The sequence below is a fragment of the Mangifera indica genome, chromosome 19, assembly GCF_011075055.1.
Source record: "Mangifera indica cultivar Alphonso chromosome 19, CATAS_Mindica_2.1, whole genome shotgun sequence".
NCBI classification, from domain to species: domain Eukaryota; kingdom Viridiplantae; phylum Streptophyta; class Magnoliopsida; order Sapindales; family Anacardiaceae; genus Mangifera; species Mangifera indica.
Genome location: NC_058155.1, coordinates 9,205,135 through 9,232,295, shown reverse-complemented (window position 1 = coordinate 9,232,295; position 27,161 = coordinate 9,205,135). Strand labels below are relative to the sequence as shown.

The 27,161-nt window shown below is 33.3% G+C and overlaps 3 protein-coding genes and 1 non-coding gene across 6 annotated transcripts; 3 read left to right on the top strand and 1 right to left on the bottom strand.

Moving 5' to 3' along the window:
* Positions 1-249: 249 nt before the first annotated feature.
* LOC123203345 (probable pectin methyltransferase QUA2) lies at positions 250-6,206 on the top strand. 3 transcript variants are annotated; one of them, XM_044619688.1, is made up of 10 exons: positions 250-567; positions 686-879; positions 1,510-2,229; positions 2,310-2,442; positions 2,901-3,141; positions 3,602-3,827; positions 4,008-4,183; positions 4,315-4,618; positions 4,975-5,126; positions 5,624-6,206. In XM_044619688.1, the coding sequence occupies exons 3-10, from the start codon at positions 1,520-1,522 to the stop codon at positions 5,641-5,643; spliced, it is 1,962 nt and encodes a 653-aa protein (XP_044475623.1). In that variant the 5' UTR covers positions 250-567; positions 686-879; positions 1,510-1,519; the 3' UTR covers positions 5,644-6,206. The 3 variants fall into 3 exon arrangements, with proteins under 3 accessions (XP_044475623.1, XP_044475621.1, XP_044475622.1); XM_044619686.1 differs by having other exon boundaries at positions 254-567; positions 4,975-5,110; XM_044619687.1 differs by lacking the exon at positions 250-567 and having other exon boundaries at positions 635-879; positions 1,510-1,671; positions 1,762-2,229; positions 4,975-5,110.
* A 1,275-nt stretch (positions 6,207-7,481) lies between these two features.
* TRNAY-GUA lies at positions 7,482-7,574 on the top strand. Its single transcript has 2 exons — positions 7,482-7,518; positions 7,539-7,574. It is a non-coding gene; the product is annotated as a tRNA-Tyr (tRNA).
* Positions 7,575-7,937: 363 nt separating this feature from the next.
* On the bottom strand, positions 7,938-11,259 carry LOC123203417. The gene is made up of 5 exons (XM_044619779.1): positions 11,102-11,259; positions 10,478-10,964; positions 9,039-10,371; positions 8,802-8,948; positions 7,938-8,702 (listed from the first exon to the last, which is right to left on the bottom strand). The coding sequence occupies exons 2-5, from the start codon at positions 10,529-10,531 to the stop codon at positions 8,167-8,169; spliced, it is 2,070 nt and encodes a 689-aa protein (XP_044475714.1). The 5' UTR covers positions 10,532-10,964; positions 11,102-11,259; the 3' UTR covers positions 7,938-8,166.
* A 9,457-nt stretch (positions 11,260-20,716) lies between these two features.
* On the top strand, positions 20,717-27,142 carry LOC123203577. Its single transcript, XM_044620005.1, has 3 exons — positions 20,717-22,407; positions 24,352-25,927; positions 26,407-27,142. The coding sequence occupies exons 1-3, from the start codon at positions 20,798-20,800 to the stop codon at positions 26,779-26,781; spliced, it is 3,561 nt and encodes a 1,186-aa protein (XP_044475940.1). The 5' UTR covers positions 20,717-20,797; the 3' UTR covers positions 26,782-27,142.
* Positions 27,143-27,161: the final 19 nt, after the last annotated feature.

Here is a 27,161-nt window from a genome sequence, read left to right as displayed (position 1 = left end):
ATATTATAGAAAATTAAATATTTAAAATTATATATATATTAAAAAAATATTTCTTTTATAAATTCAACGGAAAAACGTTTCAAACTAAAATTGTGGAAAATAGTCAAATAGCCATTTCAACGAGGTTCTGGCAGGGAAGAGCCACTGGGCCTAAACAGTGAAGTTAAAATATTATTGATTGGCCGAGTAAGGTTTGTCGTGGCTTGGATGAGTAAACGGGAAAAAATAAATAAGTGGAGGTAGGCAGGAGCAGGAAGAAAAGAGGGGCATGAATCATATTAATGCCAAAGATTTACAGTGGATTGTTTCTGACTGCCAAATGTGAACTTAATGAAAATAAACAAACGCACTTATAAAATTCGATGATCAAATCTATTCCCTCTCTCTGTCTCTCGCGGTCCTCAGATCAGATCTAAGAAATTATTCTATTATCAGCGGACCACTGCCTGGTAAATTCTCTTCGTTCCTTGGGATAGGAGAAAACAACGGAGTCCCTTTCATTTCAAGATGGAGTGAACAGCTGTCGCTGAGGGGGGAATTATTATTTACTGGCGAGAAAAAGATATAGTAAGTACTGCTGGTTTAAATAAATAAATAACTATCTGAAGATATATAGCATTCAGTTTTCACTAGTTCTGTATTGTCGTGATTGGATCCATATAAAATCTGATTTCCCATCTCTCAGGATATCGAAGACGAGGGGAGACTGGAGAGTTCATCTGAGCTAAAACTTGTGGTAAGAGTAACGTATAGTCGACAGATAATTACGACGACAGCAAACAAGAAGAAAGAACAAGTCGCGTGACCAAATTATTTCATGAAATTCTGCTGATTTTCGGCGCTTTTGTTTCTTGCTATATTTATTATCTTCACTTGGAGGTAGTGTTTTTGTTCTGTATTTGCTACTTCCAGTTTGCTGCTTTTGCTAGATTTGTTTAGTCTAATAGTTTCTGTATTTTATTTTTATTTTCTTTTCTTGCTTTCATTGGATTTTGGTTCTATGTTATTCTACTAGATGGCGGTGGACTGATCTGAAGTAACTTGGTGTTCTGGATTGGTTGAGATTTTGGTTGTAACTGCTAATTCTAAGTTAATTTGCTGGAGATGAACTGACAGTGATTTCGATAATTTTTTTTTTTTCGTTTTTGCTTTCCAGTGCACTTGCGTCACTTGCTCTTGTTTTATCCAAATCTAAATCTCATCCTGCTATTCTTTTTCTGGGTTAATTCTTAAATTGTTTTAAATTAGCATTTAATACTATTTATAGATGGGTTTCATTGGTGCTTTTTAATGGATCTGTTTTCATAGGAGTGATCTTGTAGGGGTAAAATCTTTTTGACTGAATAACATTTCTGCTTTTTGGTTCAACGAAACCATAAATCTAGGTTTAGCTCATTAGGTTAAAAAAACTGTTCTGGAGATCTTTTCTTCGTTCGATTTTAATTTTACTTTTTATTTGTATGGTATTCTTTCATTCTAGACTAAATTTTGTTATTTTTGGGGTTTCAGATTATAGGAAATGTCAAGGCCTACTCATAGAGCTTCACCTGGTATCCGGATCTCCAGGAATGGCCATGGTTATGGTTTATGGGATTCAGAGAATAAAGATAGAAAAGAAAAAGAAGATTTGGAAAAAAGTCACTCTTCTGATCAAATCTATGTAGCGCAGAGGTTCCCTTTTTGGTTTCTTTCCCATGATAACAATAATTCTCCTTCCAAATATGGTGTTAGTGAAAATGGTTTTGCTTCTGATCCTTTCAGCACTGGAATTCCGAGAAGCCGGCACAACTTTATGATGCTATTTTTGAAGTTGAGTATAGTTGTGATTGTAATTTTTGCTCTTACTGGATCATTTTGGTGGGCAATTTCAATTTCTACCTCATCAAGAAGTCAGTTATCTCATAACTTCAGGAAGCTTCAAGAACAACTTGTATCTGATTTGTGGGAAATTGGTGAGATATCTGTTGGTTCTCCTAGGTCAAGAGAAGTGGAATTTTGTACCCAGGATGCCGAAAATTATGTTCCTTGCTTCAATGTTTCACAAAATCTTGCTGAGGGTAATGAGTTGGATCGACACTGTGAAGGTGGGTCAAGGCAAAATTGTTTAGTTCTTCCTCCTGTGAATTATAGGATTCCACTTAGGTGGCCAACTGGAAGAGATGTTATCTGGGTTGCAAATGTTAAAATTACTGCCCAAGAGGTACTTTCCTCTGGAAGCATGACCAAGAGGTGAGCAAAGATTCTCCTATTTGGAAACTCTCTTTGAACTGTAAATTTTTGTTTCTTTTATTAATCCCATGTGTTTGCAGGATGATGATGTTGGATGAAGAGCAGATTTCCTTTCGCTCAGCCTCACTACTGTTTGATGGCGTTGAAGACTACTCTCATCAAATAGCAGAAATGATTGGGCTGAGAAATGAATCTAACTTCAGACAAGCTGGGGTAAGTGAATGACTACGCAAAATTTAAACCCAACTATAAAAAGCAGAAATTTAGGCCGTCCTGATGTTTATGCCCCCATGTTAATCGTTCTTGTTTTTCAGGTTATTTTTCACTTAATTAGCTTATCTTAGTTGATAAGATTCTTGTTGCAATATGTTATATTGAATATATTCTTATCTTTCCATTGACTTGAAATTTTACTCTGGTAATATACCATTTAAGGTCCAGTAACTCTGTAGGATAGAACACAGTCTATTCACTCTTGATACCATTAAAAATTTGTTCGTTTCTTTAATGTTCACTGTATAATGTGTTATAGATCCCTGATATTTCCAGTCATATCATAATTATGTCAAAACTAGTATACCACTGCATCAATATCTTGCATCAGCCATACTTGTAACATGCGGACATCAATTACTCTCTCGTATATAATGAGAAAATATTAAAATTTGCAGGTTAGAACCATCTTGGATATAGGATGTGGTTATGGCAGCTTTGGAGCACATCTTTCTTCCCAACAGCTCCTAACCATGTGCATTGCAAATTATGAGGCCTCAGGCAGTCAAGTTCAACTAACTCTTGAAAGAGGACTTCCTGCAATGATTGGGGCTTTCACTTCAAAACAGTTGCCATTTCCGTCTTTTTCCTTTGACATGTTGCATTGTGCTCGTTGTGGCATTGATTGGGACCAAAAAGGTAAATGTCAAATATTTGTGGAAGCTTGATATCATCTTCAACTTCATGCTTAATATGTACATCAACTCCAATTTTATTCTTTTGCAAATAATAATTCACGCATCCAAGCAGCAGCACCCAGTGTGAATCTTGTTTTGAAGTTTTTTCCTGCAACTTAAAATTGTATGGTGGACCAAAACATGATGTATGATCCTGTTCTTTTACATTATTTTACTGCAGAATTTGCTGTAAAAGGATGAAAAACTTAACCTTCTATCGCCCTTGCACAAAAGGAGAGTTGAAGTGATAAAAATTATGTGATCTACTGTATCACTTCTGTCCTTAACCACAAATTGAAACAAAGAAATTATTATAATCTGCTGCAGGATATTAATCTTTAGTTGATGCTTTGCTCTTTAATCCTGCTTGTTTGGATACCAGAATTGAGTTAATCTTTATTTACTCATGCTATGTGGAACAGATGGTATTCTCTTAATTGAAGCTGACAGAGTTTTGAAGCCAGGTGGATATTTTGTCTGGACTTCACCTCTTACCAATCCACAGCGTTTTCTCCGTAACAAGGAGAATCAGAAAAGATGGAACTTTGTTCGTGATTTTGCAGAAAATCTCTGTTGGGAGCAGTTGTCACAGCAAGACGAAACTGTTGTATGGAAAAAGACTAGTAAAGCAAGTTGTTATAGTTCTCGGTGAGGCAAAAATCATTATATTTTATTGACTTTCCCTAGTTATACAACCTTCGGAATAAAATTATGCTGACTCTAGCACAGACACTCAGACACACACATAGATATCAAATGCATGTTGTTCCTTCAGTACCTAAGAGTATTAGGTGGTCCTAATTTGGTACCAACTGGTTATATGTCTAGGAAGCCTGGTTCTGGCCCTTCTATCTGCAGCAAAGTCCATGATGTTGAATCTCCATATTACCTACCTCTTAGAGGCTGTATCAGTGGAACACACGGCCGCCGATGGATTCCTATTGAAGAGAGGACAAATTGGCCGTCCAGAGCTAACTTAAACAAGAGAGACCTTGCCATATATGGTAATTCTTATATCTTAAATGGTTATATAGCATGATAGAGAAAAATGTTTTATGGTATAAAAATTGTCGGCCAATCATATTTAGTTTGTGTCACTTAACTCTAGTCTGTTTTTTTTCAACTATTTTATCAGGTGTAGATGAAGAAGAATTCAGTGAGGATACTGAACATTGGAAATCAGCAGTTAGTAACTATTGGTCTCTTCTGTCCCCATTAATATTTTCAGATCATCCTAAGAGACCCGGCGATGAAGATCCTTCTCCACCTTATAACATGGTTAGGAATGTGATGGACATGAATGCTCATTTTGGTGGCTTTAATTCTGCATTACTGGAAAAAGGGAAATCAGTTTGGGTCATAAATGTGGTCCCAACTATTGCAACCAACTATCTCCCGATGATTCTTGACAGAGGCTTTGTTGGCGTATTGCATAATTGGTAAATCAATTTTCTTGACCGCTCTAATTTTTCCTTTGAATGAACTTTAGTATATCCTAACTGTACTATGGTTTATTCTGAACCTTTAATCAAAGACTCATTGTATATGGTGCTATTTCTCTATTATAAATTATGGTTAGCAATGATAAAGTGTCAAACTTTTTGGACCGGAGAATCTACATAGGAAATTGATCCATGATACTGTTTTGCATGATTTGAAGGGATGAGCATTCACTCCGAAATAAGCCATAAAAATAAACATTAAAAGTATTTTCAAATTGGGGAATATTTGAGTTGTGAAATAATAAATGTGGGCTGAACTTTGAAATGCATGTTCTGATTTTTACTCCTTTCAGGTGTGAAGCATTCCCAACATACCCAAGAACTTACGATTTGGTGCATGCAGCGGGACTTCTATCCCTTGAAGCAGATCAGCATAGTTGCTCCATGCTTGATATATTCACTGAGATGGATCGTATACTTCGTCCGGAGGTACCCAAACCAAATGGTCTCTATTTTCTTGATCTTCAGATTGTCCAATTTTCTCCCTCTTCTTGAAATTTAAAAAAGTGTTATGGTAAAGGTGACAAACATATGCTATATAATGGAATATGGTGAGAGAGTCAGAAAGACTACATATTATATAAATATACGTCCACATTGAATTACTCTATTTAAATTATAATTCTACTATTTGCATGTCAGTTTGCTGGTGAGATTAAAATAATTGGTATGCTCACTTTATGTTTCTGTGTGTAAACAGATTTATCTAAGGAAATATTTGCTGCCTAGGTTTATGTTGCCAACTACCAATGTCTTTTTTAAATATTTTCTTGTTGGAATTTTTGGTACGTTTAATGGTCTTGTACTCTCTAAATTATTTAGGATAGTTTTGTCAGGAACCAATATAGTCTATCTTTCATAGCAATAACACAGGTCTATCGTGTTACGATGGTTTGTCTGTGCCAATCATGCTTCCTTTGCTGATGATGATATTTCCTGCAGGGTTGGGTGATAATTCGTGATGAAACTCATCTTGTTGAGTCAGCAAGAGCTCTAACAACTAAGCTGAAGTGGGATGCACGTGTCATAGAAATCGAGAGTAACAGTGATGAGAGACTTCTTATCTGCCAGAAACCATTCTTTAAGAAACAAGCTAGCTGATTCTGAGTTTTACGGGGAAGCTCAAGAAGTCAGATCATGGTATTTATATTCATTTAGTAGACATCGTTCAATTACGATAAAGCCTCACCATACAATAGGAGAGACCATTAATTTGGAAAGGAAAGGAAGAAATCAGAACACAGAGGAGAGCCAAACAAATATGAACCATGGTGGAACCAACCACACCTTCTATGGAGCCGCAAGGCATACATAGGACCATGTAATTACTCAAAATTCAGGTCAATGAAAGTGAGAGAAAAAGTATACAATTAGATTCAAAATTTATCTTTCATGTCATGTCTCCTTATATTTATACAATACCATGATTTAGGATTTTGAAAATGATTACAGAATAAGAATTATTTGCTGTAGTATGTAAAAAATCAGGTCAGTACATTCGTATGAAGAATTTTTTTTTATTCAATTTCTGTCATATTCTTGCTTTTCGCAAGACATTTTTTCAATAAACTTACCTTTGCCAAAGTGTACTCGAAACTTCTCCAGCTTTTACTGTTTTAAGCTGGCAATCTGACATCAATGGATACAAAAATTTGCATACATGTGATGTGATCGACCAGGTTGGGTACGTACTCGTGGAAATTAATGTAGTCTCTGTGGAAATAACGTCTCACCCACCATATGGTACAGTTAGCTGGAAATGCAGACTTGTACGAAGATGGTTTAACCCTGCTAATTTATAAATAAAGGTGTCATTATTGAGGGTGAGAAAAACATAGGATAGATCCGGACCACAGGGCACTTGATAGTACAGGTTCGGTCTCTGTTCAGTTTCGGCTTATGCAGAGTATGTTCCAATTCTCAAATTCAAGGAACCAATGCCGTGTCACTCTATCTCTTTTCCTCAGTTTTTAGATCTCGTCTCTGGTGATCAGGTGTTGTCTATGAGTATTAGTTTTCTCTTTCCGATCATTTTTTCAAAGACAAATATCTTGGATGAAACTTATTTGTTTTCATCTCAGATGAAGTCTGTGGCTAGAGACAGTAAATGGTTGTCAGAGATGAGAATTTTTTAAAGTTGGAGATGAAACTGAAATGTTTTAATAAGTTAAGGGGCAACTAAATAAGAAAAAAATAAGAGTTTAAAATCTTATGCTGAAGAGAAAAAAAATCAATTTTTAAATCTAAAAAATATAAGATTAGAAGGTAAAAATAAATATTTTAAAATTTAAGAATAATTTTAAAATATGAGTGTAAATAAAATTTTTAATTGATAATTTTATCTTTGATAATAACATCAAAATTTAATTGATAGATGAGTCTTTAAATTTTTGAAAATTAATAAATATGAATCGTGTTTACACAAAACCTTGGGTGGGAATAAGCAAAGCCTCAAGTTTTTGCCTTTTTAGTTATGTATTTACACCTGCTCACCCCTAATCCTTATAATAAACATTTCAGAGATCATAGTGTTTAACTAATATTTTCCCCCGCTTTAATTAATATGGAAGGATTAAACCATCAGCCATAATAGCAATTGAAAAGTTCTCTAATCCATTTCCGGTGTAACTTTAGATATAAATTATATAACCATTTTGTATTTTATTATTTTTTGGTAAAATTTCGACCGATGGCCTCATCTTTTTTTCCTCTCTAAATTTATCGAAGAAATTTTATTTAAAATTTTCATTCAATAAGTAGCAGCAGTTATTTATAATAATTTTAACCGCTTGCACATCAGCCGACCTTAGCTCAGTTGGTAGAGCGGAGGACTGTAGTGGGATAAAACCTATAAGCCATCCTTAGGTCGCTGGTTCGAATCCGGCAGGTCGGATGTTTTGATTGTCATTTTTTGTCTTTTTACTTTCATCAAGACAACATAATGTGGCTTGGATTCATCGAATTTGCGGAGCAGTTGGTGGAAGAGGTGAGGTCGATCAAGGACTCTACGAAAATAAACAAGGTCTTAATTAATAAGGTTGGAAAATTGTTGATGGTTTCAAAAGAAGAGAGGGGACTCCTCTGAGTTAAATTTATCATAACAGGTCGTTATTAGATATCCTGAAGATTTCAGGGACTGTGTGGTTAAAAACCCGGATTATTTTCGAACTGTTGTTGAAAATGATGGCAAAAAGTTTCCTGAATTTAAGTGCTGTGAGTGAATTAGAGAGACAGATTATTGTTAATGAGGATAGGGTAATGAAAGCATTTAATTTAAATTTCCCTGTGAAGTACAAGGAAGATTCAGCACTTTGACATTATAGCTAAAATGAACCACACCATAAGGAATTCTGATTGAAAAACCAAAACCACTCCAACAAGAAAGCATATTTTACGTTTGGCATACCAATAGTCTTCAGGTGGATATGAGAGCAATCAATCCCCCCAAAAGAAAAACTCTAATTTTCGGAAATCACACAGCAGTTTTAGCCGAGAAGATGTGCAGAGGATGATGAAGCATGTGCAGATGATAGTGTCTTCAAGGGCAAGTGGCCATGAGATTGGCTCTTTAACTTTCTCTTATTTTTCTGCCCGGCTGTTGCACTGCTCCTTTGACCACTGGGGAATGCTTCACTTCGGCTTGGTTTTTTCCCTGCTTTTCTTTTGGTGCTCTGACTGCTGCTCCCAAGGACTGCTTTGGCAACACTATTATTGAGAAGCTCTCGTGCTCGCTGTGGTTTGATGGGCTGCTTGTTTAGATACACTAGCTTTGGAAGTAGACTACAAACTGCTTTGCGCAACTGGTCATCACCGACGTTACTCTGAATGGGATTACCCAACAGATTCAAAGCTAGCAATGAATGGTAGTTAGGCACAAGCTGACCAAGAGCTTTCGTTGTTGTTATCTTGTTGAAGCTCATGTCTAAGACAGTCAGCTTCAAGAGCCTATGCAAACCCTCAATATCACTGATCTTGTTTCCCGCAAGATAGAGTTCCTTTATTAGTGTACAGCTTGACAAACCTGATTCCATCAGAATCCAGAGATACAACTTATTACAGGAATTGTCTTCATGTTAGGGAAATTTAATTAAGATAATTGAAAGCAAGAAGAAAAAGGCACCATGTCCAATGTGAGAAATGCGGTTATAACTGAGATCAAGTACTCGCAGTCGGGTCAATTCTCTGAGACCTTCAATGGTTGTGATCTTATTTCTTGACAGGTTGAGTGTATTAAGGCCCTTTGGCAGTGATCCTCCAGTTATATGAACTGCAAATGACGGAAGAACAACCAACTCTGTTAGAACAAAAAAGTGTCAACTAAAACTAGATTTAATACTATCAAAATGCCAAGACATACCTATAAAATTGTTTGACAAGTTAACAGTCCGAAGACCCGAGAACCGTGAGATTGTTGGGATGGCTTTCAAGCCTATACCAGCAATGTGAGCCACAGTTGAAGAAGAATTCAAAGACTGGATTACACTATTGGCATGCAAAACCTCCACTGGAAGATTGATATCCGTACGATAAGTCAAGTGGGCAGTACTTCTAGCTGGTGACTTACCAGTGTCATGAGAGGGTGGGAAGACAAAACCCTCATCATCAACAACTGGAATTGGGGTTGGCGTTTCAAGACCTTTCACCCACTCATTTACTCTTTTGAAAGAAGCTGATTCTGGTTGAAAAGCAACCCATTGGTTATGCGGCCAAAAGGCAGAAATTCCATTATCAAAACCATCCCAGCTGCGGTTGCAATTATTATAATTGCCACTCCAACCTTTGTTTAAGGATTCATCAGTATATGATCCAGGGGATAAAACTTTTCCAGAATTCATACCTCTATTTGGTTCAAGTGTATCCGAAGAGTACCCACCCTGCTGCTTTTGAGCAGCAACAATAGGAACTGGTTGACGTCTTGAAATCCATGGTTTGTGCAAATTCCTATGGCTCCACAGGAACAATTTCCACCACAACCTTCTACTCCTGGAAGGCAGAATTTGGCTCGATGAATGTTTTTTTAACATCACTCTATCAGCACTCAAATGGCTCTTCACTGATCCAGGACTCCCAGGATCAAAATTCTGCCTCAACTTTGAAGCTAGTTCCTGCAATTCATCATAAGACTCAGATTTTGAAGGAGGCAATTGATCTGCAATCTTTCTCAGCACAACCCTTGTTTCCAAATTAGAGCAGGAGCGCTGAAGCTTCGGTGAGGCCCAGAATTCGGCCTTCCCAATCCCTGGATCACTAACATGTCCACTCTGGATTATATCAACACCCTTTTCATTACCTTTCTCATCTTTGTTTTTAAATTGTCCATTCACTGCTTTATCAATTGAATCAAAGCAACCGGATTTTCGGTTACTAGGATCAACCTCTTCTTCACCTGAATTAGTTACATGTGCTTGGAGATCAAAGTCAGAGAACTCCCTCTTGACAGATATGTTTTCTTCATGCTCATCTTCCCCTTCATACGCTATCTCTGCCACTTCATTCCCAACAGGACTTTCATGACTCATCACCTTGACATTGCAAAGGGAATTATCTTGCATGTCATAAGGTACCGAGACACTAAAGGATGTCAATTTGAGCTCATCAGTTTGAAAAGGTTTCACAGGGTGATCAGTATTGATTTGCAGGGCTGCAATCTTGTTTGAAAATTCGGCATCCCTTGACGACTTCACATCCATCTACAAACACATTTTTTTTTAAGATGAGCTAGTTAGATCTCATAAGGTACATAACTACAAAATGTAAAATAAGAATGATTCGTGCAAGAACCAACTTGATTCTTACCTTATTCTTTTTCTTCTTCCCAATTCGTAAAAAGAAGCAATTAAGTTTCGCCATATCAAGAATTCAGCAACTTGAGTTCCTCAAGACACAGTAGAGCTTAACTATCTTGTTTTTTTCTTGTTGGCTTTTTCAATATTTACGCAGCCACATCTCAATATTACAGATTGAGTTGAATACTAGGTTCACATTGGATAATCAGTCCGATCAAAAGTTAGCCATAATCAACCGGAAGGCACCAAACCAATGAGCTGAGACAATATAAAAATGATCGAGGACCGGGAAACAGACACCTCTCTCCTAAGCCGCTGGCTGGCCAATGTATAACTAGAGCGCCGGCCAGAGTTGTAAAACGCAATAGCCTCTCTCTGGAAAGTTCGCCAATTCGCCAAACGAATCCTTCCTCAGACAAAACCTCTACTCCTGTTATTTATCATTTAAAAGGCAAACCGAGCTGAGAAAACTCCAGAACTCCCTCGATATTTTGAAGCTACACATATCAAACGGAAACCACATCAGATATCCATTAAAGCAAAAGCTTATTCGCCTCAAATCAAGAAAGAATCAAGTTGACATCTGAAACGAGTTGAAACAGTAAATTAACCTTGAAATTAAACATACTCGTACCTATCGACGGTGAAATCACTCAAATCAGGCAGATTGAAGCGAGAATCAAAGCCTATAAAAAAATCAAACTAAAAAAGAGAGCCGAACAGAAACAACTCAACACAGGAATGTTTAGGCGAAGGAGTTTACGAAGTAGAAAGAGGAAGGGTAATTTCAGATAATTAAATTATTACGACACGCAAGAAACACGGTGCTGATGTGAGCAGCTTTTTTGTAATATCATGCAACTTTAAATGTAATAATTATTATAGAATGATTTTGATTAAATATAAATTACCATCATATTCAGATATATTAATAAAATCACTGTATTAATTACCCCGCCCATTTTAGGATTTACCTTCCATAAATTACTATCATATCTAAAAATCTGTCTTGATAATTAATAGATTACTAGAATCTATATATTTCAATCATTTTAACCTATTTTTTACTAATTTTTTTAAGATATTAATTACAGATATTGTATTTAGATTTGTAATTATTTCTAGGTAAATATAAATTACCATCATATTCAGATATATTAATAAAATCAGTGTATTTATTACCCTGCCCTTTTTAGGAATTACCATCCATAAATTACTATCATATTAAACATCGGTCTCGATATTTAATAGATTATTGAAATCTATATATTTCTATAATTTTAATCTTTTTTTTACTAATTTCTTTAAGATATTAATTATATATATTTTATTCATATTTGTAATTATTTCTAAATACATTACAATTTCTCATTAACTGTGATTGTCTTATGCAATATTTTTAAAACCAAATCAATGATAAAATCAGTTATCGTACGAGTTTGCAGTTCAACCAATTTAATCGGATGATTAACTGGTTCAATCTATTACTAAATTATTATGTATTTTTTAAATAATATCAAATATTTATTACATTTTTAAAATATAAAACATATTAATATATATAAAACATAATTTCAAATATATTAATTAAATAATTGACAGTCTATTACGTAATTAAAGAAAAAAACTAATTACAAATTTTAGCATTAATTCAATTAAAATCTTGTAAATTTTAATTCTTTTAAGGTTTAATAAGAGTAAAATTGTATAGTATTATATAAACCCAGTTTTATTAGTTTTAAATGATTTTTTTAGTTTAACAGGCTCACCAAGTTTAACTGAATTTCAAATAAATCAATATTTATATACGGATTGGATTGGATTGGATTGTGAAATCAAATTAGATTATATACTAGTTCGCAGTTTAACCGATCAAACCGGTCGATCCTATCCAATCTCAAAAGCATTGGTCTCATACAAAAAAAAAAATATATTAATTTAATATTATTATAAAAACAAGCCAAACTCAAACAAAATTCAAGCTTGACTCTTTGTAACAAATGCAATTTTGAACTCAAATTTATAAGAATTTATCAAATTTGAGTTTAGGTTTGAGCTCAATTTCTTAAAGCCAAGTTGAATCCAAACAAACCCAAACTCGAGTTCGATTCAACTGAAATCTACTATTATCCTTGGGTTGACTTATTTTAAATTCAAAATTAAATTATTTTAAAAATAAATTTGAATCTCAATGTGGTAATCTCAAGTCAAACTCAAGATTATTTTTAAGTCTCAAAAATGAGTTTTATCTAGGTTTGATTGAGATCTAATCTAATGCTACAAAACAAAAATAATGACTTCAAACTAAAAGATAAGAAAGGTTTCGACATCCCCACGCGAATGTTTTATCATCATATTAAATTAAATTATGGGTGCAAAATATTCCCCTTCCTTTCTACATCATACAGTGCCAATTAATCAAATTTTGTCACGCCATCAATTTTATATTACATCAACACAAAATTTTCCTTAAACATATAGATAATTTAGTATTATTGCTAAAATAATAATGCATTAACATTTTTTCTAATGCATATATATCTTAATATAATTAGGTCATTAATTTTAAATTAATTAAAAATTTGTAAGTGTAATGTGTACCACTAATTATATTTGTATAAGACGACTAGGCTATATGAATGTTAAGAGAGGAAAAGCCCAGAAGAATCCAATGATAGGTACGAGCTCAATTTTGTACGATCTGTGGCTTTGTGTCCGTAGAAATAGGCGGCTTTATGTCTCCACTGTGCCACCTCACGTTCAATTTTTATTTAAAATGTATAGAAGGAATGGAATTACCTTTCCCACCTAGAGTTTTTCCTTTGGTCACTTTTCACCCTTAATTGGTATGAACAACACTTTTTAATTTAAAATTCAAACTCAAGCATAAATAAAATTTGCTCACCCAAAATTAAATTCGGTTAAAAAACAACATTATAAGGAAGTGAAATTGTCATTTATCATTATTATTTTATTTTTCAAAATTATTATATTACCTAAATTAACAAAAATAAAAAATTACATCTTATATATTTAAATTATATAAAAAATCTCTTATTTATTTTTCCTTTTACACTCATCCTTTATTCCTTTTTTTAATCAAATGCGGGTATTTTTGTTGTACAGTTATATACAAAGAGGTAAAGTATAATTTTTTAAAATATTAGAGATCTTTTTAAATTTTTAGAGCGTTAGTGAAAATTTGTGAAAATTTTTGGGGTTTTTAAAATATAATATACCTCTACAGTTTAAAAAACAACTGTTATACTCTCAAATAATTAAAGAAAATGTAACGAATTATAAGTATAAATATCATAATACAATTGTTAAAGTCATATAATATTTTCAAAATATATAAAAATTTTGTAAAAATTTTACAAATTGATTTGTGAGTTTATAAACATTTTTAAGAGTTAAATTATTATGTTTAAAATATTTAGGTATGATAGAAAGTTATTGTTCTTTTTTTTTTTTAATTCATAGATAATAAAATAACTATTTTATCCTTATGTCATTAGTTTTTTTAACACGAGTTTAATTCTAAGTAAAAAAATATTATTTATACCAATTAAAGATAGAAAAACATTTTGGTGAGAAATGTTATTTACTCGAACGTATTTTTTTATTTTTCATAGAAAATCAAAACCTTTTACTTAGATTTTTAAATTATAAATTTTCATCTAAAATAATTTTAAAACTTTTATATAATATTATCATATTATTCTTAATTATTTTTCACAATAAAAATATCATATTATCTCCGAAAAGAATTTATTTAATTATTTCACTCAAATTAAATTTTTTCAACCCAAATTAAGAGAATTTATAATAACTATTTTCATGTCAAAATTACTCAAACACCTCCTTCTTTAAGCTTCTGAAATTTCTCAACTTTCCATAAACTTCTAAACCAAAAACCCAAACACATCAAATTACAAAAGTAAATACTGAAATGGCATTTATGCCCGTCTATCGTTATTTTATTTTAAAGGAGTTGTAATTTGAATGGAAATTTGCAGTTTAAAATTTAAAGGGTGAAAACTGTGATTTCCCAAACCTTGGAGGAAAAAAGTGAAATTTGCTGTACTACTGTGTAAGAATTGTAATTTTGTTCCAAATTTTCTTTTTTGGTTTTATTTTATGCATGTATCTTAATATATTTATTTTCCAATATTTAAGTAGGCTTTAGATATTTCAACTGTTATATTTTATTTCTTTTGCCAGTTTTTGGTCAACTAAATGTTGGAATATACAAAGTATTTTTAATTCTTTCTTGTTAATAAATACATATAATTAAATAATTTTAAATTAAAAATAAAATAATATTTAATTATATAATAACATACATAAATATATATTTATTTATATATTTAAAATTAATATATATAATATTGTTAAAAAATTTAACATGGAATTGTGCAAGTTGGGATGAACCATAAGAAGCCAAAAGAAAACCAATCATGCTGTGTTAGAATCTGAATTGCTTCCCCTGCAACGCGACCCCATGTGTCTGAAAGTGGAATCGAATCAAATCATATCCCACAAAGTTAAAAAATTGACTTTCAAGGCCTATAATTAATTATTATGTACCAATTTTAAATTTGCTTTTATTTTTCCCTTGGTTGGTATTAGCAGAAGCATCACATCGCACCACACCACGTCTCCGGAATTTTTCATCGTTCAATTATTATAAGGGGCCCAAGGGCTATTCCCTTATTTTAAGTTAAAAAAAAAAAGAAAAATATATACCCATAATAGTTAAAAATTAAAATATATACTTAAGTTTTAGTTTATTATCACTTATTTAAGAATTTTTCCGTTTAAATTAAAGAGTAAAATTATTATTTTATTAATAATTTTAAAAAATATATTATTTTTTATTTAAAAAATTAACAATTTATTCTTATGATTAAATTTCAAAAAATTCATTTTTTTTAGGATATTAAACCTAAAATTTGGTTACTTTGTTTGGCGAACAATAACCTTCTTTTGATAAAGGTGAACAAGAAGCAAAGATATTATGGTCATCCAATGAGGGAATACTCCAGATTTGGACAAGTATTGTCTAGCAAAGGACGATACTTCATTCTAATGAAAGATGATGTGTCATCGTCCAAATCTAGACGATAAGAGTCATCCAACGAAGTTTAGGATGAAGTTTTTGAAGGGTATCGATGATTAGAGTTCTAAAGAAAAAAAACTTAAAAATTTGGAAAAGGAGAAAATCACTTTTTAAAGTTGAGACTTTTGTGAAATATTAATTTTTAAAATTTAAATAAAAATAAAATAATTTTTTTAAAAATATTATTATTATATTTAATGATAATTTTAATAAAAATTAAAAAATAAATAGCTGTTTAGGGGTTCACTTATCAGGTATACTTTTTAGATTAGGGAATTTGACTGCAAAAACAGTGGCTGTTTTACGGAGCCCAGTCAAAATGAAGATCGTTGCTGGCCTGGCACATGGACGAGAGCAAGCATGTGTTGGTTGTTATATTGTCACATCATTGGGTTTTAGCTTCAGGGTTGAACCACATGGTCATATCTCTGCTCATCTGCCAATCTCAATGAAAAGCTGTCTTGCTTTTAAACGCCACTTGCAATAAAAAAATTACCAGATTTTTGGCTTTTAGGTAGTGGGATTGATGAAGTTTTAATTTAAGTTTAGTAGAATTTTCTTATTTTAAAAAATAATTAATCATGCGTGTTTGTTGAAGGGTGATTTTGTAATTTCGGTGGTTTTCTAAACTTATCATTTTCTGTTTGTTAAATTAAAAAAAAAAACTACCTTCATTAACTTGTAAAATTATTTTATAATAAGCTTATCAAACATTTTATTCTTGGAACTTAGAAGTTAATTGATTATTACTTAAATAATATCCACATCGAACACACACTAAGTCCATAATCCTAATTAATTATAGATATGCGTTTTACAGGCACCGTGCTTTTAATCCTAATTCCTTTGGTTAAGTTTGTTTGATTCAATAAGCAGAATGGAACACTCATGTTTTCTTATAAGGTCAAAAGACTTATTTTCACCGAAAGTTTAGTGTATTTCTAAACTTACATTCGATAAGTTTAAAAAATTTAAATATCTACTTATAGACAGTTAAAGTAAATAAAATTCATTAATTCTAAGAATAAAATTGTCATTTAACTAGACAAGAGAAAGTCCGTCTTCGGAGGGAGAGAGTGTGAGAGAAATAATAACTTAGCATGAAAAAAATAATTTTTTAAAATTTAAGTATGAAAAAATTATTAGTTTTTAGGGTTTTAAAAAAATAAGATAAAATTTTATCTTTTTTAATTTTTTAGTTAAACAATAATTTTATTTTTAGATATAATAAATTTTTATGAATAAATATTTGAGATTTTAAAATTTAACGGGAAGTTTGGTTGGGTGGGAATAAACCTTAGGCCTTCTTATCATTATGAATGAGGCGATCGCGAACGCATATTGGAAGAAGTCCAAGGCCTCAACGTTCTTCTATAGTTGTTGTCAGTTCAGCTTAATGGGCCAATATATATCAGATGTGGGCTTTATATTGTACACTTACAATTCTAGCATGGTTAAACTTATGTGTTTGGGATTTACAAGGTAAGAAGGAGTAAATTCAAATCAAATTAATTTGAGTTTAATTGTTAGTTTAGTTTAAACAAGTTCGAAATAAGTTTGGTTTATGTGAGTTGAAGCTCAGTTCATGCAAGTTGGAGCTCAAGCCTAAGGGTTTTATCTATTTGAGCTCGAGTTTAGGAGTATTCAACTTATCAAACTTGTAAATATGAAAAATTTTGATACAAACTTACTAAAATTACATCATTTTTATCGATACGTAACAATGCAACAATACTTGGGTTATTTTGACTTGATTATAATATCAAATTGAGCTAACTCAAGCTCATCTAAATACTATTTTTTAACTTGAGTCGAATTCAAACTCAAATTAGTTTGATAAAAATTTGTCAAACTTAACTTTTTTAAATCGAATCAAACTCAAGTTAATTTAAACTTAAATTCGATTTAGTTTGAAACTATTCATATAAATGACTAAGGAGCAATGTACAGATTCATTGTTATTTTACAAGTTGATTCAAAATACAAACATAAATTATTCCATCTAGGAGCGGTAGAGAAACAAAGGATTGGCATGGCAACAACCGCAACTTTCGTAATTCTCTCATAATTAGAAAACAATTACCCGTTGTTAAGGAGTCAATTCCCATAGCTTCAACAATGATTAAAATTAAAATACAATAACTTTCTGTTTATAGGTTTAGATTCATTTACAACAATATGATATATATATATATAAAATTAATGGCCAAAAGACTTATTTCCATCGAATATATAGTAAAAATCTAAAATGATTTATGTTAACTTTTAAAAACTTAAATATTCATACTGTTACAGTTAGATGTAAATTATCATTTAAAATTTTTATTTAAACAAAAAAAAGTTATTTTTCCCCTTTAGTTTTCAAAACTAACTATTTCCTCATAACTTAATTTTAAAAATTAATCTTTCACCCTAACCATATATGAATTTTAGGGTTTTATATTTTAAAATGAACAGTCATTCCCTCAAATTTTGTAACATTGCACTTACACCCTAAAAACTTCATTTTATCTTTTCGACGATCGTTCTTCTCGGTGTTTCTCTCCGATGACATCTCTCCCCTTCTTGGTGGTTTTTCAATGTGAAAATCACCTAAAATTCAATCAAAATAACTAGATTTTTACACCCAAACCTGTGTAAAAATTGATAGATCTATGATGATCTATGCATCTGTCGGTGGATGCATAGATTAGTTGGACAATATTGTATGGATGTCAACCATGTGTTGTGCGATGTTGTTGGATCGATTTGTGCATCCGTTGACTCATAGATCATCGCATAGATTTGTGTGTGATAATTTGACCATTTTGATCAGATTTTTGATGGTTTTTGCGTTAAGAACCACTAGGGAGGGGAGAGATGTCGCCGAAGAGGAACGTTGGGAAGAGTTGTCGTAAAAAATATGAAATAAAGTTTTTGGGGTGTAAGTGCAATGTTTCAAAGTTTGAGAGGGCGATTGTTCATTTTAAAATATAAAACCCTAAAATCCATATATGGTAAGGGTGAAAATTAATTTTTTAAAATTAAGCTAGAGAGAAATAGTTAGTTTTCAAAATTAAGGAGGGAAAAAGAAATTATTTTTTTGTTTAAATAAAAATTCTAAATAACAATTTTATCTTTGACTTTAACAATTAAAATTTACGGATGAGTAGATATTTAAGTTTTCAAAAATTAGCGAGGATCACTTTGAGCTTTCACTAAACCTTAAATGTAAATAAACCATTTGACTTTTATTTATTTATATAAATATGTTATTATGTAATTAAATAATTTTAAAATATAAAAAAATTATACTATTAATTAATATATTATTACAATAATTTATATTTATAAAATAAAAGATTTATGTATACAAAATTTTATTCTTAATGTTACGTTACTCGTTAAATGAATTATGAAGTAATAATAATAATTAAATTTAAATAAGATTTTTTTAATTAAAGTTTTTTTTTCAAAGTCAAATAACTATTTTTCATCTAAATTTTAACTTAATATAAAAAATATATATGTGATAGTTTTAAAATCTAAATACTCACTAAGCTAACTTTTGTTAGAGATAAATGTAAAATCATTATTTTAATACTAAATCGTAAAATTTTTTATTATTTCTCACATTAGTTTAAAAAACTAATATTTTCCATCTAAGATTAAGTTTTAAGTTATCATTTACATCAAAGGGTTTGAAAATCATTTCCGACCAATTAATCTAGTGAACAAATGGCAGTTGGAGAATGAAAGGATGAAGTATGGATAATGAAACATCGTTCATCATCTAGACGACGAAGGATGATGCTTTTCGATGAAGCGTTATTGATCTAGACGATTTTTTAAATAAAACAATGTCGATCTGGACAATGCTTCTTGAAAAAGCGTTATCCTTCGTTGTCCAGACACCATTTTTTTCGTTGTTCAACCATAGTCTATTTGTTGGAAATGATTTTTAAATCTTAAAAGAGAAATGATAACTTTTTAAAGCTTACTCATTGGAGAAAATTATTAATTTTTCAAACTATAAGGGAAAATGATATATATTTTTAAAATTTAATAATAAAATAATAATTTTATTTTTATCGCTAATATAAAATTTTAACAAAAATTAATTTATGAATAAATATTTAAAATTTTTAACTAAGATGATTTTACGGTTTGGTAAAGGCCAAATGACTATTTCCCACCCAAGGTTTGATGTTTTCTCAAGTTTCCACCCTTTAATTATGGAAACACCAAACACCCACCTATGACCGGTTAGATTTAACAAAACCCTAATTGTGATAGAGGTAAAATCGTCATTTTTGCTATAATATTAAAAATAAACTAAAATAGAATCTATTTTGCCCCCCTAAACTTTAAAAGCTAAAATTTTTCCCCAGCCTAAGTTTTAAAAAATGGCCGTTTCACCCGAGGGTTTCATTTTGAAATCTCCGGTGACATGTCTGGCTCCATTGCCGACGACCTCTCCCTCCCGAAGCTTCCTCTCCTTCCGGCAAACTCTTTCCTCCAATTTGGACGCCCGATTGGAGTCGGAGAAGCCGTGGAAGATGAAGAACTTCATCGGGGAAGACGAAGTTCTTCGTCTTCCCAGACGAAGATGAGACTACTCGTCGTCCTCTGGGAAGACGAGTCGTCTTCATCTGGGAAGACGATCGTCTTCCCAGACGACTTCTCTCTACGTTGGATGCGTAGTGCAAGAGTTGAGGGCGGCCGTTGGTGGAAGAGAAACAGTCAGGAGGGGAAGACAGCCGGTGATGGCGCCGGAGAAAGTGAAAGGGTTTGGAAATAAACCCTAAGGGGAGAAATGTAATCTTTTTAAACTTAACTTAGGGAAAAAAATGTTAGTTTTTAAACTTTTAGGGGGGAAAATGATATTAAATTGACCATCGTTAGAGTTTTGTTAAATTTAACTGATCATAAATAGGTGTTTGATATTTCCATAATTAAAAGGTGAAAACTTGAGAAAAGATCAAACCTGGGTGGGAAATAGTCGTTTGGCCTTTGGTAAATGTTGGGTGAGAATAATCCTCCGGCCTTTGTTTTAGTATCAGTTACCACTGGTTGAATACTGCCAATATCCAGACAAATCTAATAGAAAAAGACACGTGTCAACAGCATACCTGAATCTCATTCTATAGCACCAATCCCCCCGGTCTCAATTCCCAACCCTTCTTTTTCTTGCTATTGTGTAAGTCTCACTAAAAATTTCTCGATGCCATGACCACCACCACCGCCACCGTGGATCTCCACCACTTCCACCCCGACTCCCTCCCCCTAATCGATCTCCGCCTCCTCTCTCAATCCGATCTCCTTTCTGTTTCTCACAGCTTTTCCCGCACCACCTCCGCCGCTCAAAACGACTATGAAGATGAAGTTTCAACTCCCAAAATTGACCGTTCCGTCTTTAACGAATCTGCCGGCAGCCGCAAACAGACCTTTTCACGATTCCGTCTGGCCCCTCGAAATTCCTCCCAAATTCTTACAGAATTTTCTTCCGTAGCTCCGCTCGAAACCCTCGATGAAGATAATTCTGAAGTTATTTCACTCCTGAAGTCTCTCTTCAAAATTCAATCGCACTCGTCATTTACGATCGGTAATAACGGGCAGTTGATTCCTGTGAAAATTCACTACAAAGATTACTTGAATGCTACTTGGGATTCGAATGAAAACAAGGGTTTGCATGATGTTCCGATAGATGTGGTCAGTTTTAGTGTCAAGAAGAGAAAGAGAGGGCGGCCGAGGAAGGATGAGAATCGTGGTGGTGATAGTTGTTCGCTGATTGAGAGTGGAGTTAAGGTCAATGAAACCAAGGTGAATATTCCTGTCAACGTTTTGGCATGTGAGATTATAAAGCGAAGACCAGGGCGCCCAAGGAAGGATGCGGATAGTAGTAGACATGAATATAGGGCTGTTGAGAGTGAGAGTAAGTTGAATGAAAGCAAGGGTGAGAGTAATGAGGCTATGGTGACTCTCCCTGTTTTTGAGAGCTTACAAGACATCCCTGTAAATATTTTTGATTGTGATAGTGGAAAGAGAAAACCAGGGCGACCAAGGAAGGATGAAAATAGGAATATACATGAATATCGGATTATTCAGAGTGAGAGTAAGGTTAATGAAAGCACAGTAGAACGTAGTGAGGCTAGAGTGACTGTTGCTGGTGTTGAGAGCCTACAAAACATTCCTGTGAATGTTTTTGCTTGCGAAAGTGGAAAGAGAAGACTATGGCAACTAAGGGAGGATGAGAATAGGATTAGAAATGAATATAGCGTTATTGAGACTGAGTGTTTGGTGAAGGAGAATGGAGCTGAGAGTAATGAGATTAAGGCGACTTTGGGCAATGTTGAGAGTTCACAAAACGTTTCTGTTAATGTAGCTTCTTGTGAGATTATAAAGAGAAAACGAGGGCGGCCTAGGAAGGACGATTATAGGAACCAAAATCAGCGGCTAGTTGGGAGTGAGAATAAGGTTATTCAAAGTGCTAGTAAGAGTAAGGAGGATATCACTGTTATTGAGAATAAGGACGGCAAGAAAGAAACTGACATGGTTAGGGAGAATAGGGATGGTGTGGTTGTGGATTTTGTTACATTGGGAACTGTGAAGGATCCATTTGCAGAGGAGTTGAGGAGGAGGACAGCAGGAATTGTGAAGCAGGAAGATTTGTTTGGGTATTTGAGTGGGTTAAAGGGAGATTGGGTGAGTAGGAGTCAGAAGTGGAAGATTGTTGATGCAAGTGAATATGGGGATGCATTGCCAAGGGGGTGGAAGCTTATGCTTTGTATCAGGAAGAAAGTGGGGCATGCGTGGTTAGCTTGCCGACGATATATAAGGTTTTTCTGTTATATTTTTCACATTAATGTGCTCTATTGTTTATTAAATAGATGCTGCATCATTTGTAGAATTCTATATTTCACTGTTTATGTTTACTTTTCATTTATGGAATTAAATTTGAAAAAAAGAAAAATCTGAGAAGTGTTTGTTAAAGCCACTGAATTTCCATTGCTTATTTGATGAGGGAAAAAATGCTCTTTGTAGATTATAAACGCTATTTCACTATTCTATCGTGATGTATATCATACTAAAGTAAAGGAATAGTCGGTGACATCTATAGTTTTTTAACAAATGTATATGATGTAAGAATACAAACTAGGGAATGAAAGGAGAGAAACATTTGAAATGTTCAGTATGTGCCTCTAAAAGGAAAATAATTATGTTTTCTGGGATAAAAAGTTTTCTTGTCCTTCAAACGATGCCTGAATTTAAGGCATGGAATCTACCAATCTATTTTATGGAGTTTTTGTGCCACATAATATGATTTCAAGGTAAGTGCCATCCATCTGACAATGACAAGTTCCAGGCACTATCATCATAACTCCAGAAGTTTAGGAAGTGCCCTTTTTTTGTAATTTGTTTGTCCTGTTTATTCCTTTCTTTTATAGTAAAACAAAAATGGAAATCGAAGGTTTACGTGTGTAGAAAAGGAAGCACAAGTTTTTGTACTGGCTAGTTACTGGTTTATAAACCGATTTCACCCTATTTGAACTTGCTTTGAGTCTTCAAAAAATATTAAAAATTTTGTTTCTTATCATCCTGCTAAACCAAACTTAATTACGTTAGAGATCAAATGCTATCTTGTCAAGATTCTACAATCTGCATCATTTTATCGATAATCTAGCGTAAAGTTTTGTCTCTGTTGGAGCCAAGCCGTTGTCAGTCCAAGAGCACTGACTTTATAAGATTCTGCATCACAACAATTCCTTAATAAGAGTTAGGTACTCAAAATTATTCGTATTAGTATATATCCTAGTTCTTAGATCTTATAGTGAGCTTCTCATCATTAAAGAGTGTGAAACGATGAGTTTTTATTCTGTGTGAGAATGTTTTTGTTATAAATAATGCCAAGAGACTAGGGTTTAAACTAATATGAATCTTGAGAGAACCATATCCTAAAATGTAGTTGAAGAGATTAGAGAGCTCAAAGCTATATAAACCCTACACCTGAAGTCCATACTTTCGATGTGGGATTTGAGTTGCATACCTTACACTTGCGTCATAACATAAATATGCTATTGTCTAGAATAGAGTTATTACCATAGAAGTCTTCATATCCATATAAGTTTTTGTGTATATATATTTTCCTTTCAAGAATGTTGTTCTCTCTCTCTCACTTTCTGGAAAAGGGAGTTTGCAAAGTTTTACAAAGTTTATGAGTAATTTCTTCCGTGTTTAATTATCCTACATTATGAAATGCGAAAAAAGTGGTTTTATCTAGTGAGGTTTTTGTATTAAGGTGTGTTTGTTATGATATGATCTTTAGAAGTTCAAAATCTAGGCTATTCCAATAATTCTTCCGAGTTCTTTAAAAGTTTTAAATGTGAAAAACATAATGTTATTGTATAGCATCTTTTTTTGGTAATAGATGTTATATGGTAATTTATTACTACAAAGCACTTATGGATTTATGCAACCAAAAAACTTGGAATTTTTTGTTTAAAGCTCTTTTTTCGTAAGCTCTACTTAAAGAAGTTATTCCAAATGGAACTTTAATTAGAAAAATATTATCTCAGTGCTATACAGTTTATTTCTTATGGGTTTAAAATATTATTCTCAGGATACGGTGTATCAGAATTGTGTTTTTGCCTTTTTAACATCACTTTGTTCATTTCATGTTTAGAGATTGCAATGTAAAATACTTGAACTTTTATGGATATTTTCTATTGTCATATTATCAGTTGTGTGGTTCTTACTGTCTTCTCTCATTTGTTACCATCCAGCCCTAATGGGCGGCAGTTTGCATCTTGCAAGGAAGTTTCTTCATATTTGCTCTCCTTTTTTGGAATCAAAGATGCAAGTCAGTCAAGTGCTGGTGGAGTATTAATGACACAGAAAAATAATGAACCTGTAGCTGTTGGAGTTCCTTCTGAATTCTTGGAGAGACAAGAAACAGTTGGAGTTGACTGGGGTTCTTTTGCAGAAAAACCTTCCAATTGCAGAGGCAACAATGAAACAAGTTCTGCTTTACCTCATAGTAAACCAAAAGCTTATGGTATCGTTGAACCCCATTCTGATAAATATGTTCAGGATGATCAGGTCATGATGTCCAACAGAAATGTTCAAACTTTAATTCTGAAAAATTGTGTTAAACAGGATACTGTTTTTGGCATAACTAATGATAAAGTCGATAAGGTGAAGATTGCTACTGATATTAGTGCTGCGAAACCTGATGTTTGTTTGGGTGCTGGTACAGTCTTGTCTACTGATTATAGAAGTAAATCACGTGAATTTCCTGGTGAAAAGGATGTTCCCAAGAGCAACATTGGTGGTATTAATAATTTTGGTTGGCAGGGTCGAAGTCCTCAGAATTGGTCCCTTGCTCCTTCTGGAAATAACCAACCCCATTTTGTTGACTACATTATGAAAGATGTTCCCATTGGCTCAATGGATAAGCAGAGAAAAGAGGTAGGTTCTGAAAGTAGTTTTTTCCCTTCAAGTGGCAAGGATAAAATAGTTAGTTGTGAAAATCTTGAGGAAAGGTGTTTTACTATCACCATGCAAGGTGGGGAAACGTATAGGAATAAACATGCGAGAAATGAGGCAATATCTAGATCTGATTATCAGGGCACTGGGTTGGAGAATTCTGTGACTAATGTCAAAGAGCAAGGAAAATTTAAAGGCCGCTTACCTGTTCCCATGGAGCAAAGATCTAGCTCTCAAAGTCATATGTATGGGGTTTCTACTTCTATGTTAACAGAGGCCAGGCGGGAAAGAGGTCCTGCAAGTGGTTTACCCAATTCATCTGGAAGCAAGTCTACATATTTTGTCAACAATTATATGAATAATGTGTCAACTCCCATGTTAAATCAGCCCAAATTTGATGATGTCATTAGATCTGAGAATTATGGACTCTCATTTGGATTTGGCAACAAACACACTATAAGTAAACCCCGGCAGGAAGAAGATTCTGAAGTTGGTTTGCTTAATTTATTTGGAACTGGAAAATTCTTTGGATTTGATGATGGTTTGACTAAGGCCTCTGCTGGGACAACAGAGTTCCCCAAACTTGACCAAGTCAGGAATGCCAATGAACAAGTACATGGTGTTGAAAATAATTATAGGGTTTACACAGACAATGTTCAGCAGGAGTTGAGGTTAGAGAATTCAGAAAATGTTAGAAACAATGAGTTCATGTCTGCTTTTAGTAATCATGCTCGATCAAATGTGGATGCCATGGCAGAGTTTTTATGGAGAACTGATGAATCAAACATCCTGCTGAGTGGGTTGGGTGATTCATCATCTCGACTGTTGCAATCATCTGGTTGTTTTCCTTCATTTGGTACAATGTCAGATAAGGTATGTGGCATGTGCATTCTTTTAAGTTGCAGTGTGTTCACATGAAAAAGAATGGCACTCTGTGGTGCATTGTGTAGTTATTCTCTCTTTAAGAAGTTGTTAAAACTGTTCTGATGAGGACTATTTTTTAAGTTGACAGTGAACATAATATATAACCCATGTTATGCCTTTGTGTTTTTTCCCTAGACAACCATAAAATGGTTTCACCTTCTTTTATTGAAGCTAGTATTGTCTTATGAATGCATTCCAATATTGCTAGACATATGACTGTTTTAACTGTTTGTAGAAAAAATTCAGATGGTTTCCTTTGAGGGACTGGAAGTCCTTGCTAACAAAGGATTTTGTGAACATATTCCTTTTAGGTTGCAATATAATTGCTTTGAGCTGTCTTAACAACAAAAATAATGCCTTGCAGTTCTGTGCATATCACACCTGAATGTTGAAATTAGTGAACTGAACTTTATTTTGTTGACAAACAGGGTGAAAATGAGCTATTTAGCATTGGTGAGAAGTATGACAGTATATCAGGATTTGAAGGGCTGAGATCAGGTGGTATGGAACACATGGAATATGATTTTCTGGCTACTCAAACAAGCTCTCAGTCGCAGGTCCCAAAGGTTTTGTCGTATGATGCAGAGATTTCCCGAGGGTTTGATTCCTCTGTTTGGCTTGAGAAGGAAGCATTGCCTTTGTTGCCAAAGATAGGTAACAGGTATCAGGTTGCTACTCTGTGTGCATGGTGCAGAAATGAGTTTCATCATGAGCCTGTTGACACCGAAGCAGAAACAGGAGCAGTGGGTTTCATGTGTCCAACCTGCAAGGCCAAATTCTCTAGTAACCATAATTCACTGTAGAATGGTGTTATCTATAACAACTCATGAGGATCTGGGAATGGATTGCTTCATACTTATGACCATTTCTGGCTAGAAAGCAGTCAAGTTTCTCAGGCTGGCATACCAAACACAGCTGGGAATCTATAGCATTTCGTATTTTTAAGATGAAGTTACTCAGATTGCTTTAAAGCACAGGCAAGGGGATTCTCTACACATGTGGTTCCTGTTTTCTTCCTTGTAGTAATTATTCAGTATTAAAAAAAAAAAAGTAGTTGCAGTACAGTACAGAGATTATTTTATTTTGTTAGTAGTAATGGTTATGTTGTAACATTAACGATAATGTTGATGAAGAAGATCCAAAAGCAGGGATTTTTCGTTTTAATCTATGTTTAAGCTTTTGG

Excerpts from the sequence above, each read along its gene's own strand:
- LOC123203345 (XM_044619686.1), top strand. The coding sequence starts at position 1,520 with ATGTCAAGGCCTACTCATAGAGCTTCACCTGGTATCCGGATCTCCAGG. Across the intron at positions 2,443-2,900 it reads CTAACTTCAGACAAGCTGGG|GTTAGAACCATCTTGGATAT; the intron begins GTAAGTGAATGA and ends TAAAATTTGCAG. Across the intron at positions 3,828-4,007 it reads GCAAGTTGTTATAGTTCTCG|GAAGCCTGGTTCTGGCCCTT; the intron begins GTGAGGCAAAAA and ends TTATATGTCTAG.
- LOC123203417 (XM_044619779.1), bottom strand. The coding sequence starts at position 10,531 with ATGGCGAAACTTAATTGCTTCTTTTTACGAATTGGGAAGAAGAAAAAG. Across the intron at positions 10,372-10,477 it reads GGAAGAAGAAAAAGAATAAG|ATGGATGTGAAGTCGTCAAG; the intron begins GTAAGAATCAAG and ends ATGTGTTTGTAG. Across the intron at positions 8,949-9,038 it reads CTTGTCAAACAATTTTATAG|TTCATATAACTGGAGGATCA; the intron begins GTATGTCTTGGC and ends CGTCATTTGCAG.
- LOC123203577 (XM_044620005.1), top strand. The coding sequence starts at position 20,798 with ATGACCACCACCACCGCCACCGTGGATCTCCACCACTTCCACCCCGAC. Across the intron at positions 22,408-24,351 it reads GCTTGCCGACGATATATAAG|CCCTAATGGGCGGCAGTTTG; the intron begins GTTTTTCTGTTA and ends GTTACCATCCAG. Across the intron at positions 25,928-26,406 it reads TTGGTACAATGTCAGATAAG|GGTGAAAATGAGCTATTTAG; the intron begins GTATGTGGCATG and ends GTTGACAAACAG.